The sequence below is a fragment of the Alexandromys fortis genome, unplaced genomic scaffold (assembly GCF_014885135.2).
Source record: "Alexandromys fortis isolate MF-2015 unplaced genomic scaffold, M_Fortis_MF-2015_v1.1 scaffold_161, whole genome shotgun sequence".
In the NCBI taxonomy this organism is placed as follows: Eukaryota; Metazoa; Chordata; class Mammalia; order Rodentia; family Cricetidae; genus Alexandromys; species Alexandromys fortis.
Genome location: NW_026068073.1, coordinates 1,657,717 through 1,673,291, shown reverse-complemented (window position 1 = coordinate 1,673,291; position 15,575 = coordinate 1,657,717). Strand labels below are relative to the sequence as shown.

General features: G+C 55.3%; 1 protein-coding gene across 4 annotated transcripts in view; it reads right to left on the bottom strand.

Annotated features, from left to right (window-relative positions):
* Window positions 1-15,575, bottom strand: part of Myh14 (myosin heavy chain 14) — a 58,322-nt gene that overhangs the window by 12,755 nt on the left and 29,992 nt on the right. For all 4 annotated transcript variants that reach the window (XM_050121290.1, XM_050121289.1, XM_050121288.1 and 1 more), the window contains 17 exons: window positions 12,774-12,961; window positions 11,923-12,044; window positions 11,413-11,482; window positions 10,895-11,055; window positions 10,132-10,240; window positions 9,103-9,234; window positions 8,356-8,562; window positions 7,832-7,969; window positions 7,444-7,567; window positions 7,102-7,273; window positions 5,858-6,070; window positions 4,772-4,916; window positions 4,393-4,599; window positions 3,578-3,682; window positions 3,346-3,498; window positions 2,293-2,541; window positions 885-1,097 (listed from right to left, as the gene is read on the bottom strand). In XM_050121290.1, the coding sequence (XP_049977247.1) occupies window positions 885-1,097; window positions 2,293-2,541; window positions 3,346-3,498; window positions 3,578-3,682; window positions 4,393-4,599; window positions 4,772-4,916; window positions 5,858-6,070; window positions 7,102-7,273; window positions 7,444-7,567; window positions 7,832-7,969; window positions 8,356-8,562; window positions 9,103-9,234; window positions 10,132-10,240; window positions 10,895-11,055; window positions 11,413-11,482; window positions 11,923-12,044; window positions 12,774-12,961 (2,708 nt within the window). The remainder of the gene's footprint in view (window positions 1-884; window positions 1,098-2,292; window positions 2,542-3,345; window positions 3,499-3,577; window positions 3,683-4,392; window positions 4,600-4,771; window positions 4,917-5,857; window positions 6,071-7,101; window positions 7,274-7,443; window positions 7,568-7,831; window positions 7,970-8,355; window positions 8,563-9,102; window positions 9,235-10,131; window positions 10,241-10,894; window positions 11,056-11,412; window positions 11,483-11,922; window positions 12,045-12,773; window positions 12,962-15,575) is intronic.

The window sequence follows — 15,575 nt, the reverse complement described above, 5'->3', positions numbered from 1 at the left end:
AATCTGCAGGAGTCTGTTCTCTCCTACCATGTGGGCCCCAGGGGTCAAACTGAGGTCAGCAGGCTTGGGGGTGAGCACCTCTGTCCTCTGAACCCTCTTGCTAGCCAGACATCCTTACATTTCACTCTTCACAGTGTCTTGTGCCTTCTGGCGGAAACCTAGGTCATGTGGTATGGAATTTGGCCCTTGTGTGGTTGGCACTCACTGCTGACACGGCCTAGGGTCACCTGCAGAGGGCCTGAGGCACTGCCAGGGCCAGACTTCTCTATGGGCATATCTGCTTATTAATACAAGAGAGCCTAGTCTTCCATGGTAGCTTCCTACCTAGGCAGCTGGTCCTGTGCTGTATAGGAAAGCTAGGTAGCCTGATGGGACGGGGGAGGAAGGCAACCAACAACACACACACACACACACACACACAGAGTCACTGTGGTGATGGCACATGCTGTTAATCCCAGCACTTGGGAGGCAGAGGCAGGAGGATCTCTGAGTTTGAGGCCAGCCTGGTCTACAGAGTGAGTTCCAGGACAGCCACGACTACACAGAGAAACCATGTCCCGAAAAACAAACAACAACCAACCAAAAAGCCAAAACAAAACCGTGTGTGTGTGTGTGTGTGTGTGTGTGTGTGTGTGTATGAGAGAGGGGGAGCTCTATTCACACCCTGCAAGTGTGTGCAGAACACCCATTCAGCCTTTGGTGAGTGCAGCTCTTGGCTGTTGTGTTAACATGACTGGGGTGTCTGCTGTGTTAACACGACTGGGGTGTCTGCTGTGTTAACACGACTGGGGTGTCTGCTGTGTTAACACAACTGGGGTATCTGCTGTGCTGCACACATGCATGTGCTCGCAATCCCCATCACCACGCTGCCCACGCGTGCTTACGTTCTTGCCCACGTCGTCCTTGCTGCTCAGCAGTGCTTCCAGCTCAGCCCGCAAGGCCCGGTTCTGCCTTTCCAGCTCCTCCCGCGCCTCCTGCTCCTCCTCCAGGGCCCGTGTCAGGGAGAGGGCCCGGGCCTCTCGCTCCCGGCCTTCAGCCTCCACCCGCTCACGGTCTTCCACAGCCCGTAGTACGGCAGACTTCTCCTCTGCCAGGAGCTACAGGGAAAGATGCAGGGGAGATGGGCTGACTGGAAGGAGAAGGGCAGGGTAGATGAGGGAAGAGGAGAGGGTGAAGGGAGATCCTAGAGACAGAGACAAAGCTAGAAATGGAGAGAGACAAGAGATGGGCAGGGAGAGGGACAGAGCTAGCCAGTCTTTCTGGGGATGCCCTGCCACTAAGACTGGAATTACAGGCGGCCACCACACCCATCCAGCATTTACATGGATGTTGGGGTATCCGGACTCAGGCTGCCTCCCCAGGCCTCTGAAACTCTTTCCATCAGCTACAAAGGCACATGACCTGTAGCGAAAGATTAAATAGATCGCTGCATCTGTTGTGAATCGGGAGTGATGGCAGAGTCTTTGTACATGGTCGGGGACTCTATGAGCAGCCTGAAGGATCACAGCCTTTGCATAACTCAGTCCTGAGACATACCTGGCAGGCCAGAATGCTTAGGTTCTGGTTGAGGAAGCCAACTAGCTAAAGATACATTTTGTGTGGCTTTGGTTCTCCAGAGTGGGTCCCCTGCTGCTGGCAGAGGCAGAATTAGAGTCTGGAGTGAGAGACACTCAACACCTACAACCTTCACTACAGAACTGGTGGGCCTTGGGAACGGTGGCACTAGATTGGGCCAGGTGGAGGGGCTCTGACTTCTGCTGTCCTCTTCCACACCCTGCTGTGCTCTGCGGACTCACCACAGACCCAGTGTGGCCATGGACCAAAACCTCCGAACTCATGAGCAAAACCCTTTCCATCTCATGAGCCAGTTGCCACCAACATTTGCACAGTAACAGGATGCTGACAGGCACACAACCTCTGATGCCTGCAGTCATTATTTTATTCCTCAGGCTGTGGAATCCTGGCACGATTCCCATTTTCTAGCTGGGTAAACTGAGGTTGGGGTGGGAGCAGCAACACACAGGGAAGTGGAGGATGTGAGCCCCATCGGGGGCACAGAGAGGGTGTTCTGCATAGCATTATCAAACTGGGACACTCAGACAATAGTAGGGTGACACTGTGACCTTCAGGACGGCCTGATTTACAGGCAACACCTGCCTGGCTGTGACACCATTCCTATGCACACTTCAAAATCCATCTCACATGTCCCCTCTCCCCAGCAAGTTTCTACCTAATATTCAAATGAGTTTCAGGTTCCTCAGGGTAGCCAGCTGGGTAAACCAAGGCACTCACCTGGTCAAACTTACGCTGCTTCTTCTCCAGTGTGCTCACAAGCTGCTTCTGCTGCCCCAGGTCCACTGTAGCATCGTCCAGTTCCTGCTGCAGCCGCCGCCGAGCTCGCTCCAGCCTCTCCACTGCCTCTGTCTTCTCTGCTAGGCGCTGGGCCAGGGCCTCCGCCTCCCTGGCTGCACGGCGCCGAGCCTCCTCCCCAGCCTCCAGCACCCCAGCCTCTTCCTCCTGGCGTCGCCGCCATTCCGAGAGCTGCAGGGAAGAGAAGGGTGTGGAAGCCACAGCTGTGAGTGACTGTGGTGTGGGCTCCTAGAACCCTGTGTCCTGGGTGCCAACTGAGGCCCGAAGACGGGAAGGAGCTGACCACTGGACCCTCCTGCCTCATGGCAGCTGAGACCCTGAGGACTATCAACCCTGCTCTTCCAGGGTGTTGCCATCTTCAGCACGACCCAAGGCTCAGTCCAAATGGGACCTGCTCTTGGATCCCAAGACCAAGGCCAGGTGACAGGCTGAGGAAGAAGAGAAACATAATCTGAGGAGGCCCAGGCTGGGGAAGAATCTCCATGGAGATGGGTTCTGAAGCCCACAGAGCCTGCCAGTGGAAGGCTTCCCACACACAGGGTCAGAGTTATAAGAAGGGACTCCTAATCTGGTGGGGAGACTCATGGGTAGAATAGTCATAGCCCAAGGTAGCCAGAACTTGGTGAGAGTAAAATGGAGAATTACAAGGGAGGGAAGACCCTAAGTCTGGAGGAGCGAAGGCTTGCGGGCATCACTGGGAAGTTCAGGCAGAGGCTCTGTCCAGGGTACTGGGGAGTCATAGTCGGCTGTGAGAGCCGGTGAGCAGAGCCCTTGTGCCAGCTGGGGAGACAGCAGGAGCTCTGGAGGAGCCCATGTGATGACCCACAAGGCCGGAGGGCATGTGTGGGTAGGAAAGGCAAGGGCGGGCATGGCGGTGGGGACAGAAACAGTGGTGGGTGAGAGCACCACCCAGGCCCAGCCGGGGACACTAGGTACAACGGTGTAAGGGCCACGGTCCCTGGTCTCACTGCCCACCTGGGCCTGGGCACTCTGCAGCTCACGACCAGCCCGCTCCCTGGCAACCACTTCCTCTTCCATCTGCTCCCGAAGTCCGGCCGCCTCGGCCTCCAGGGCACGCACACGGGACCCCAAGGCCAGCTTTGCCCTGGTCTCCTCCTGCAGCAGTTCCTGTGGGTGGAAGGGATGGTGGGGGTCAGGTCCAGTCAGAGGCAGGGCAGAGGACGGCGCTGGGGGACGAGCAGGTCACCTGGGTGTCGTGCAGCTGGGACTCTGCACTGCTCAGCTCCTTGCCCAGCCTGATGGCCTTGGACTCAGCCTCGCTCAGTGCCGTGGACACGCTTTCAAGTTCAGCCTGTGAAGAGGAGGGAATTCAACATGGTGGGCCCTGTTGGTCCTCTGTCCCAACCTCTGCACACATGGGTGGGACGCCAGCAACGTGGCCAGAAGCTACTCTGCAGTCTAGCACAGTGCTGCCATGGGGCCCAGAACAACAGTGTTCCCAGAGGAGAGGGATTGCTGGGCCCTGTGTCCACGGGGAAATTCAAGCCTGATCTGAAGAGGGAGCAACAGCCACATCACCAACTGGGTGACGTGGACAATGAATCATAGACACGGATGAGGGAACACTGTTCAGCAATGAGAGGCGATGAGGGGGACAGGTGATGAGGGAACACCGTTCAGCAATGGGAGGGGACAAGGGAGCTGGTGATAGGGGACACCGTTCAGCAATGAGAGGGGATTAGGGGGCTGGGTGATGAGGGGACACCGTTCAGAATGAGAGGGGACGAGGGGGCTGGGTGAGGTGGTGCACGCCTTTAATCCTAGCACTCAGGAGGCAGAGATTGATGGATCTCTGTTTGTCCAAGTTCAGCCTGAACTACAGAGCGCGTTCCAGGGTAGCTAGGCCTACATAAGTGAGAGACCCTGTCTCAAAAACTAAAAATACTTGAGCCAAACTAGACAGGGGTGGAGTCATTGCTCTTGGTCTGTCCTTGTTGGCCTATGTGGAGTGGAACTTCTCACAGCTACCCCCAGGGTCACGTGACACCCCACCCCACCCACCTGAGTTCTCTGCAGCTTCTCGGCAGCCTCCGTCCGAGACCGCTCAACATCACTGGCGCGGCCCTGGACCTCCTGCAGCTGGGACTCCAGGCGGCGCCTCTTCTGCTCACCCTCCTGTCTTGAGGTCTGCAAGCTGCTCAGCTCAGCCCTCAGCTCAGACACCTCGGCCTCCAGGGTTAGCCGGGTCTTCTCCCACACACTTTTGCCCTGTAAGGAGATGGCTGGAGTTGCTGGGGCAGGATGGCTCGCCGCCTTGATCTCTTGGTTTTGTTCAGTATTTCCTTTTTACCATGGACCCCACCAATTAAGTAATTACTCAGTTAACACTGATACAAGGCTATGCATGTCCCTGAGGGTGGCTGGGCCACTATCGACTCACCCTCCGGGCTTGCTCTAACTGCTCTGCCAGCTCCCCCAGGGCCTGGCCATGCCTCTGCCTCAACTCCTGCATGGCCACCTCATGAACACGAGCCTCCTCTTCCAAAGTCTTCTTCAGCTCTGTCACCTCCTGTTCCCTCTTTGACCTTTGATGGTGGAACAGGGGAGGAGACAGGAATTTAGAGCAGAGGACTGTAGGATGTGATTTTTCTCCTTTTCCTCTAAGGAGGGACCATAGCCTTTGCTTCCTGTGAGGGCCTGGATGTAAAACCGGCTCATGTGCCCATCACCCCAGTGACCAGCTGGAGGCGCTGCTCTGAATAGATGAAGAGCCTTTGGGACACAGGTCCAGCTAGTACAGGGAGGCTCAGGGTTATAGCAGACTGGGTTCCCGCCCTAGTCCAGCTGCTGTTCCGTCAAGATTAGAGCCAGCTCTACTGCAAGCTCCCCATCAGACAGGAGAGGCTTCTGCCAGTGGAAGCCACATCCTTGCCACGGCTCACGAGCTAAAGCACATCTCTCTCTCAAGTTGTCTCTTGTAAGGTATTTGCTGTGTAACAAATACACTTCCCAAGGTGTCTGGGTAGAGATGTACGAGGGGTAATGGGTCAAAGGTCAACTCCTAGCACTACTCAGGCCATATTCAGCCCAGAGGCTCGTCTATAAGCTGACTTCCATCTTCTTTATTTTTACTTATGTGTGTGTGTGTGGTATATACATATGACTGTAGTACCCAAGGAGGCCAGAAGGGGACATCATATCTCCCAGATCTGGAGCTACAGGAAGTTGTAAGCTGCCATGAGGGTGCTAGAAACTGAACTCAGGTCCTCTGTAAGCACAGCCAGTGCTCTAACCACTGAGCCATCTCTCCACTCCTAAGACTTGGCATTGAGTGTTCTCAATGGTCTGCAGTTCCTTTATGTGTCTCTGGTTTGAACATCTCTAAGACTGGGGTGGTCTGAGGGCCATGCAAGGATCTGACTCTTCCATTCATTCTGCAGAGCTGGTACCCGTGTGGGTGGTGGCTCTGTCCGTATGTGCCCCACCCACCACATCCTCCCAGCCCAGGCCACCACCCTCTCCTTACCGCAGCTCCTGCTGGGCGTTGGTGGAATCCAGTGTGTCCTCTAGCTCCCCACGCAGGGCCTCCAGCTCCTCTCCCAGGTCCCGGCGCTGCTTCTCTGCCTTGGCCCTGGCTGCCCGTTCAGCCTCCAGGTCCTCCTGAGCCTCGGCCAGGCCGGCCTGTGCCTCTCGCAGGGACTTGAGCAGCTGGGCACGGGCTCCGCCCTCCTCCTCTGCCCTGGGGGTGTGACAAGGATCAGGGAGGGGTTGGCACCCAAGTAGGCAGAGCTGAGGATGAACAGCTCAGATGTGGGTTCAAGTCTTGGCTCTGTCATTGGTTGTGTGAGTCCTGTTCCTAAATCCTTCATGTTCCTGAGTGTGCAGCAGGATCCTCTCCACAGTTCCGGGCGACACTGGGCTCCTGCCATGTGCCCAGCCCTTTACATGGGTCTTCTTTGGAGGTTTGTTGTTGCTGTTTTCTAGGACAGGATCTTTCTAACTTGCTCAGGATAGCCTTAAACTCATGGCAATGCTCCTGTCTCAGCCTCCCTGGAGCTGGGATGACAAGCATGTGCCACCTTTCTGGGCCACTTTAACTTTTGTGTACAAGTGGGGGGCAGTGTCTTTATTTATTTATTTACTATGTATGCAGTGTTCTGCCTACCTGTGTGGTTCCTGCAGACCAGAAGAGGGCACCAAATCTTAGATGGTTGTGAGCCACCATGTGGTTGCTGGGAATTGAACTCAGGACCTCTGGAAGAGCAGCCAGTGCTCTTAACCTCTGAGCCATCTCCCCAGCCCCAGTGTCCTCTTCAAGTCATTTCTCCACTTTAATTTTTTTAGGATTTTTTTTTTATGTGCGTGAGTGCTTGGCTGCAAGTGGGCACATGCGCCACACGAGTAGTGTCCCCGGGGCCAGGAGAGAGCTGTATCCCACGGAACTGAAGTTACAGATGGCTCTGAGCCTCCATGTGGGTGCTGGGACCTGAATCTGGGTACTCTCCAATAGCAGCCAGTGTTCCTAACCACTGAGCGGACCCAGGCTTTCCCCCAGGCTTTCTAATTCACATGCTAACACCTCTGGAATGGACCTGGACTCACAGCCGAGCTTTCTTGGAAGACTTGCCATGCAATGTGGGCACTGTCTTTCAATAGGCACCGTAGCTGGCACACGGTAGTGGCTCGATAAGAGTGTGGAGCCACATCACATGCTGGGTCCCATCTGGCCCCGGTGGAGACAGGAGGAGGAGCTGCCCCTGGGGAAATCACCTGACCAGGGCCGCCTGCAGCTCATCCTCCTTGCGGCCCAGCTGTGCAAGCAGCTCCTCCGCCCGCTGCTTCTGCTCCACCATCTGCTCCTGCAGCTCAGAGCTCTCCCCGTCCAGGCGCCGCTTCAGCTTCTCCAGTTCCTGGCGGCCTTTCTCCTCCTTCTTCAGCCGGTCTGTGGGCACCAGGACAGGTGAGGGCTTCGCCTGAGGTCAGACCCAGTCTGCCTCCTCTCTGACCCCCTAGCTGGCAGCATACAGCATGCACACAGCCCACCCTGGCTCAGCTGCTCACAGCCCACTCTGGCTCAGCTGCACACAGCCCACCCTGACTCCGGCTACTCACCTTCCATGTCTGCAATTGTGGCTTCATATTTGAGCCTCAGCTTGTTGAGGCTCTTGACTTTCTCCTCCTCTTCAGCTGCCTGTGAGGAGAACTCAGCCAGACGCTCCTCCAGCAGCCTCCGCTCCTGGGGACAGAAGGAAGTCAGACCCTTGGCCTCCCTGCTATCCTTTCGTCCTCTGCACTCTGGGGCCTGGGCCCAGGCCACCTCCCAGGTACTCATCCCACACATTAAGCCGCTAGCACACAGAAGGCCAAGGCTGCTCTTATGAACAGCCTGGCAGGCCACCCCACGGGGCAGCACAGCCTCACATCACCCTCCAGTTGCCGGGCCAGCATCCCAGCAGGAGACCAGCGACCATATCTTGTTTTGGTGTGTCCCTAGCCCCACCTTGCTCAGCTTGGCGTTCTGATCCTCCAGAAGCAGCAGGTCCTCCTCAAACTTCTTCATCTTGGCCTCTGTGGTCACCTTCTCTAGCTGCAGCTTCTGCCGGGCACCCTCCTCAGCTTCCAGGTGGCTCTCCAGCTCCTGAAGTGGGGGTGGGGTGGGCAGAAGGGACCTCAGGGGCCGAGGCTTCACACAGGTCCACACCCTGAGTGATACTGGGCAGCATCAGCCTTTCCTGTCTTCCCTTGCCATTCATTTGAGTGCCTAGTGTATACCTGGCACCATCTCAGACCCTGAAGATAACAATCTGCAGCCCTGCAGAAGAGCTCAAATGTTCTCTCTGCACACAGGATAGGGGCTGCTCAGGGTGGGAGTGGGACGGGGCCTTCAGAGCCAGGAGACAGACTGAACCCTGAGGAGGGGATTTGTATAGCTGGACCCAGTGGTGCCTGAACTCCAGCTCCTCTGCCGCCTGGACCCTCAGAGCTGAGGTGTGGACGTGGACGGGGTGCCTGGGTTCCCCACACCTGTATGTGCTGCTGCAGCCGCTTCTTCTCGCCCTGCAGCTGCCGGCTGCACTCCTCTTCCTCGCCCACCCGAGCCTCCAGCTCTGACACCACCAGCTCCAGCTCCTGCTTCCGGGCGGACAACCGTGCCCGAGTCTCCTCGGCCTCAGAGCATAGCTCCGCTTCGGCACGCAGCTGCTCAGTCAGGCGTAAGCGTTCCTCCTCTAGCTGTGTGTGGGGGGGTACCAGTTAGGGGCCCCCACTCAGACTGTTCCCACAGCTCCTGTAACCTTCCTTAACCTCACACCACATACCCAGCGGGGCACAGCCAGACACTGTCCCTCAAGTGCTGATCTACCCCTCCCACCTCCACAGCCCTGCCACAGCTCCACCCAAAGACCCTTCACCCCTCACCATTCCACCCCTCACCCTCTTCCCCTTATTGTTTGCCCCCAATCGCCATCCCAAGGCACCAAGCCAACCTTAAACCCCACCCCTGCCCCTGGGGATCCTGCCCATCACACAGGGCCTGCCCAACAGCCCTCCAAGCCCCCGTCTGGCCCCTTCCACAGCCCCGCCCCTCACCCTCTTCATTCTGCCTTTCATGTACCGCCCAGCTGCCAGTCCCAGTCCTCACCAACGTGAGGTTGAGCCACGCACCGCCCCACACTCCACCCAAAGCTCAGCTCCTCACGCCATGGCCACGCCCACACAGACCGGCCACCATGGCTAGGCCTCACTCCTCATATCACAGGGCTTGCTCTTCACCTGTGCCACCCGGCCCTGCAGCTCCCCCACTTCACGTGCGCTCTGCTGCTGCAGCTCCTGAACTTTCTGCAGCTCCTGGGCACGCGCCTGCAGCACCTCGTCCTGTCGTGTCACCTGCAGCAGGGGCTTCACCTGCGGGAAAAGCGCAGTAGTTTCAAGAATGGAATCCACCCGATGCGTGCAACACGCCACCCTTGCTGTGAACCTGAGGGTGGTCTGGAAGTGCCCTGGAGTACTCTGGATCCAGCTGCACCTGAAGCTGCCTGGACTTTTCCTTTAGTTTGTTTGGTGGTTTTTTTTTTTTTTAATTTATTTATTATTTATACAATATTCTGTCTGTGTATATGTCTGCAGGCCAGAAGAGGGCACCAGACCTCATTACAGATGGTTGTGAGCCATCATGTGGTTGCTGGGAATTGAACTCAGGATCTTTGGAAGACCAGGCAATGCTCTTAACCACTGTGCCATCTCTCCAGTCCTGTTTGGTGGTTTTGAACCAGGCTCTCATGTAAACCAGGATGGCTCACCTCTTTCTCCCCCACATTTACTGATTTACTGCGTGGGCATGAAGGTATGGCGGTCAAAGTCCTCGCGGAAGTCAATTCTCTCCTTCCACAGTGCGGGTGACTGAACTCATGGCATCAGGCTTGGCAGAGGGCGCCCTTAGTCAGCCAAGCCATGTTGTCACCTCTCCCCCGTGTTTTCTGAGACCAGATTTTATGTAGCCCAAGTAAGCATCAAACTCTTTATGTAGCCCCAAATGACTTAACACCTGATTCTCTGGCTTCTTGAGTTCTGACAGTTTTGTACATGCTGAGCAAGCATCCTGCCAACTGAGGTCCAGCCCCAGGCAAGGCCTCAACCTGTCTTCCGCAGTGCACCATCGCCCACCCCAGTGTCCCGAATCTGACTACTTTAAATCACTTGTCATAGGCGGACAGATTGGCTCCAGTTTACAGCCCTGGGGAACGGTGCCTCCCTCCCCCAGAGCGCAGGCGCAGGCTCAGGCGCAGGCACAGCCTCGCTCACCTTGGTGAACAGTCTCCACCACTGCCAGTTCCTCAGCTTGAGATAGGCAGCGCAATTCCTCTGCATCACCCGCAGGGCGCTCTGCTGCTGCTGCCTTCTCTGGAAGGCCCTGTGGGGACACGGAGGAGAGTGGGAGCCGGCCCCCCGGGAGCAGCCACTCTAGATTAGTTACTTCTGAGATGGGGTCTCATGTAGCTCAGGCTGTGAACTCCCATCCACCTACCTTGGCCTCCTCAGGCCTGGTGCACGCTGGGTGAACCTCGTGCCAACTGAGCTGGAGCCCCAGTCGCAGCAGAGTTTACAGTCGGCCTCACACAGCCTGCTCTTGGCTCTGTCCAGGCCTCAGCCTCCCTTCCTTCCGTTCAGTCCACCCCAACACACGGACCCTGTCCTTGATCCCGCCACCCCCAGCTCCCCAGGACCCCTGGGCAAGGCCCGCAGGCCTCAGCCTGGGGTTGGAGCATCTGTTTGTTCTGAGGAGAGAAGAAACTGCTCTCCACCTGCCTGCATCCTGAGACAGGCCAGGCGCTTGTCACAGGCCCTTACACAGACCAGCTTCTCATCTGTCTCAGTCAGGCAGCTTCCAGCAAGACATGTTGCCCCTCCAACTGCGGTCTGAGCAATTAGTTGAGGCCAAACGTATCTTGCTGGACCCCAGCTTTCTGAACTCCTACAGCATGTAGGACTCGAGCTCCCTCTGGGAGTGTGCAGGCCTCAGCCCAGCCTTGGCTCACAACACCTGGCATAGCCTGACTTCCCTCACCTGCGGGCCAGGTAGCCCCGTGCCGCTGCCTGGAAAGACACTATGATGTCGGTGACCTTCAGATCCCGCTCCTCCTCCAGCTGGGCCAGGACTCCCGCACGGAAGAAGATCTTGCTTTGGCCAACACGGTATAGGTTGGGGTCTAGCTCCAGGGCCTGGATCTGGGAGGTGAGAACGGGACGGAAGGAGATGGAGAAAGGGAACCGGTATCAGGAAGAACAATGGGGAGGTTCCCTCGCCCTCCCCCAGCAACTGAATTCCCTGTCCAGGTGCTACACCTGCCACAGACCCCACTCCCATGCTATGGGCCCCACTCCACCCTAAGGCCCCATGCAACCCTACCCATATATCCCACTCCAACACCAAAGGCTCTGCCCATGCAGTTAGCACCGCCCCCATCTATAGGCCCCATTCCCAGCCATAGGCCCCACCCACTGAGCAGGCCCAGGTGCAAACCACAAAGCCTCATCCCTCCACAGGGCTCGTCCCCCAAAACATAGGCCCTTGCCCCTATATACCATCTTCTCACAGGCCTGCTTGCCATCCATGAAGCCCTTGGGAATGGCGTTTGGGGTGAGGATCTCATAGCTGCAACCGGAGGGGACAGAGACGGGAAGAGGGCCGCGCGTCATGAGAGACCATATGAACAAGGCTTGGTAGAAATGAGGCATGCTAACCACAGTATTAGAACATTTTTGGAATACTGCTTTTTTTGAGACAGGCTCTCACTCACTGTGTAGCTCTGGTTGGCCTGGAACTCTCTATGTAGACCAGGCTGGCCCTGATCTCAAGAGATCTTCCTGTATCTATCCCAGGATTAAAGACATGTGCCACTATGCCCATCTTCAAGTTCAGTTTTAAAGTATAGAGGATGCTAACTCTGCACATTTCCCCTCCCCTCTCATATACCACAGAAGGGAAACTGAGACTCAATGACCTGGCGGCAAACCCCAGGCTGAGATGGTACTCGAAGGGACTTGGCTCCCCTTCTACCCAGGCCCCTGGAGCCCTTCACGGGTCTGGCTCACCGCTGGCGGAACTCCTGGAAGAGGATGCGGTTGGGGAAGCCCTGGCGGCAGATACGGATACCCTCGAGGACCCCGTTACAGCGGAGCTGGTCCAGCACCAGGCGTGGCTCCAGTTTCCCAGCCTGCAGGGGTGACGGCAGGGTCAGTGGTGGCTACCAGGGGCGCCACAGTCAGGGCCAGCCTCTCATTGGGGGATCTAGGATGGAGCCTTACCACTGAGCAGCACCCTCGGCCCTCTTTGTTTTATTTGAAACAAGGTGTTACTAAGTTGCCCAGGCTGGCTTTGAACTGCTGCTATAGGTGAGACCCGCCCTGAACTTAACAATTTTTCTGTCTCGTTGTCCCTAGAGCAGGATTGATAGACAGGCCTGGCCTGTGCCACCTCCTATCCCAGCAGCCTTTTCCCATTCCTGCTCTTGCTATGCTCCCACCCGCCTCTGGGTGTTGGCACAAGCTGTCTCCGCTAGGAAAACTGCCTCTGCTGTGCAGCTCAGGCCCCGCCCCTCCAGGGAGCCTCCTGTGACTCTGTAGCCAGGCAAAACCAACCTGACCCTTCTAACTCTCCAGATTCACCTAAACATTCACAGTGGGTGGGTGGCTGAATGTGTGTTTATCGCATGCCCTGTCTACCAGCAAATGGGAGAACTAGATGCGCTCCCTGTACTTGTTAGCTCCTTGCAGACACAGGAGGAACTGGAAGAGGTTTATCTCTCTGTCACTGTGTCCCCAAGCCCTCTCTGCCACACAGTGGACACTCAAAAAGTTTAGGTCACAGGAACAGAGAACCAGACATGGCAGCCACTTGTGCCCACTCAGAGAGCACATCGAGCTGACTGGCCTTTCCTACTAACCCTCTTCTCATGATTGGGGACGATGCAGCGGACAAAACTGGGGTTGGTGTTGCTGAGTGTGGCCATGAGGCGGCTCAGAGATTCCTTGTAGAGCTGCCCCACAGTCCGGAACATTCCACGGCGGGGGCGGCCTCCCGGAGGGCCATCCCCAAGGCTGCTCACCTGCTCCAGCCCCACAATGCCTTCCACTGTGGAGGGACAAAAAGGGCCAAGGTCAGTTAGCTACAGATTCCGCCATCCTCCTCCCTCAGCCACCACACCCAGCTGCTGAGACTCAGCTTTTGGGAGTGGGGCTAGCTGAGACCGAATGTCTCGCTGTTTACAGGACCTGGCATGTCGTACATAACATTGCTTCTTGGCCTGGTCAGAGGTGTGCAGTTGACAGGCAGACAGAGGGTCAGAAATGCAGCAACTGGCTTCAAGGTTACATAGCTCAGAAACCAGAAATCCAGGGTCAGAACCTGGCAGTGAGTCTTCACGTGACCCGCCACTGCTGACCCTCCCCAAGTTCAACTCTCTCTGGTGCTCCTATTCAGTCAATCATTTTCAAAACAACAGATATCATTGATTGTGTTCCTACAGCGTAAGGAAGAGCTAAGGTTCTGGGTTCAAATCCCTACTCTAGCACTTACTGGCTGTGTGACCTTGAGCAAGATATATAACCTTTCTGTGTTTCTTTCTTCCTCTTCATTCCTCTTCACCTTTCTTTTTTTTTTTTCCTGTTTGTTTCTTTTTGTTTTTCAAGACAGGGTTTCTCTGTGTAGTCCCAGTTGTCCTGGAACTTTCTATGTAGAACAGGCTGGCCTTGAACTCACAGAGATCAGCCTGCCTCTGCCTCCTGGGTGCTGGGATTAAAGGTGTGCGCCATCGTCCAGCTGTGCTTATTTTCTTATTTGCACATTAGGTGTTCGGGAAATGCCCTTCTTAAAATGTTAGCACACTGTGAGTGTGTGTGCGCGCATGCGTGTGTATGTACGTGTGTGTATGTGTATGTCTCTGTGTATGTACATGTGTGTGCATGCACATGCATGTGTGTATGTATCTGTGTGTATGTGTGTGTATGTGTGCGTGCACATGCATGTGTGTATGTATGTGTGTGTACGTGTGTGTATGTGTGTATGTGTGCGTGCACATGCATGTGTGTATGTGTGTGTACGTGTGTGTACAGGGCATGTGTGGAGGACAACTTGTGGGAGCTGGTTCTCTCCTTCCACCGTGTGGGTCCTTGGGAGACTGAGCTCAGTCTTGGCAGTACACACACCTTCACTTGCTGAGCCATTTTGCTGGCCCCGTCTGTGTATTTTTATTACATGGTCTAGCTAGAAGGCTCCAGAACCACCAAGGGCTCAGAAAGGAGGGACAGGAGCGGGGACCAACATATCCACCCAGGACCCCTCCCACGGTCCCCATCAACTGTGTTCTACAAGCCTCACCCGTGGGTGCACAGAGAAACCCACCCCCTGGCGGAGAAGCGCCAGAGCTGAGTCTCCCCGCAGGTCCAGGGGGTGACGATGGGAAGGAGCCAAGTAAAGTGAACTGTTGGAGGCCCCCTTGTTCTAGGGACGCGCAGGGAGGGCAGGGAAGATGGCAGTGGTGGGAGAGATTGTGAGGTGGCAGGGGAGAAGGCGAGAGGAAGAGAAAGAAAGAACGGTAGTTAGCACAGAGCAAGCTGGCAGCGACCTTTCAAGCCTATTCACCTTTACATCAGTGCCCCGAGGTCATTTCATTTCTGAGAATACTAATAATACAGACACCTTAGGAGCTGAAGTCACACTTGTTTTCTTAGTTAGCCCTTTTTGTCCTGGATGCCAGGTAGCTCAATGATCAACTTGATATACCCACTCCACCTGGGGTACCCATTTGCCCACTGCCCTGGCTGCTAGGATGCAGGGCGACCAATTCCAGGATCAAGGCGGCTGTAAGTGAGATGAACTTAAAGTGGCCCAATTCCCCGCCCCCTGCACTTTAAGGCGGCTATGTTAGAGGCCCCACAGGGGAGAAGAGTCGCCCTCAGCTCGAAGACCAGGACTGTTCTCAGAGCCAGGCACATGGGTGCTCAGCAGGGGTGGGGTCATGGTTTTTAGAAAGGATTTATTTTTCTTATTTTTAATAGTGTGTGTGCACACTCGTAAGTGAGTGCAGGTGCCCATGGAGCCCAGGCTGCTGTGAGCCACCTGACATGGGTTCCCTGCTACAGCGTGCCTGCTCTTAGCTGGGGAGCCATTTTCCAGCCCAATGCAGATCTGATTTTAAGGAACGGCCCAACTTGTTTATTTTCTTTTATTTTCCTTTTTAAGTTTTGTTTTAATGTGCTGTTGTTTCTTTTTTGAGACAGGGTCTCTCTGTAGCCCTGGCTGTTCTAGAATTCATGATGTAGACCAGGCTAGGTTCAAACTCACAAAGATCCATTTGCCTCTGCCCCCTGACTGCAGGGATTAAAGGCGTACGCCACCATGCCTGACTAAAAATATCTATATAAAGTCAGCTTTCCACATATTCAGGCTCTGTAACTCGTGATTGAACAACTAATTAAAAATATTCTAAGGAAAAGAGTATATACCGAACACAGAACAGGCTTTTTCCTGCCACATTCTCTATGTGATAGGGTAACAGCTATTTACACATAATTTGTATATTATAATAGTATAGTAGCTATTTGCATATCATTTGCATGTCATTTGCATATCATGATAGTATAACAGCTATTTACATGTCATTTGCATGTGTTAAATAAATAAGATGAGGGATGACTCAACCTACAGGGAGAGGGGGAAAAGTGTACGGGAAGTTGTGTGTGTCAAG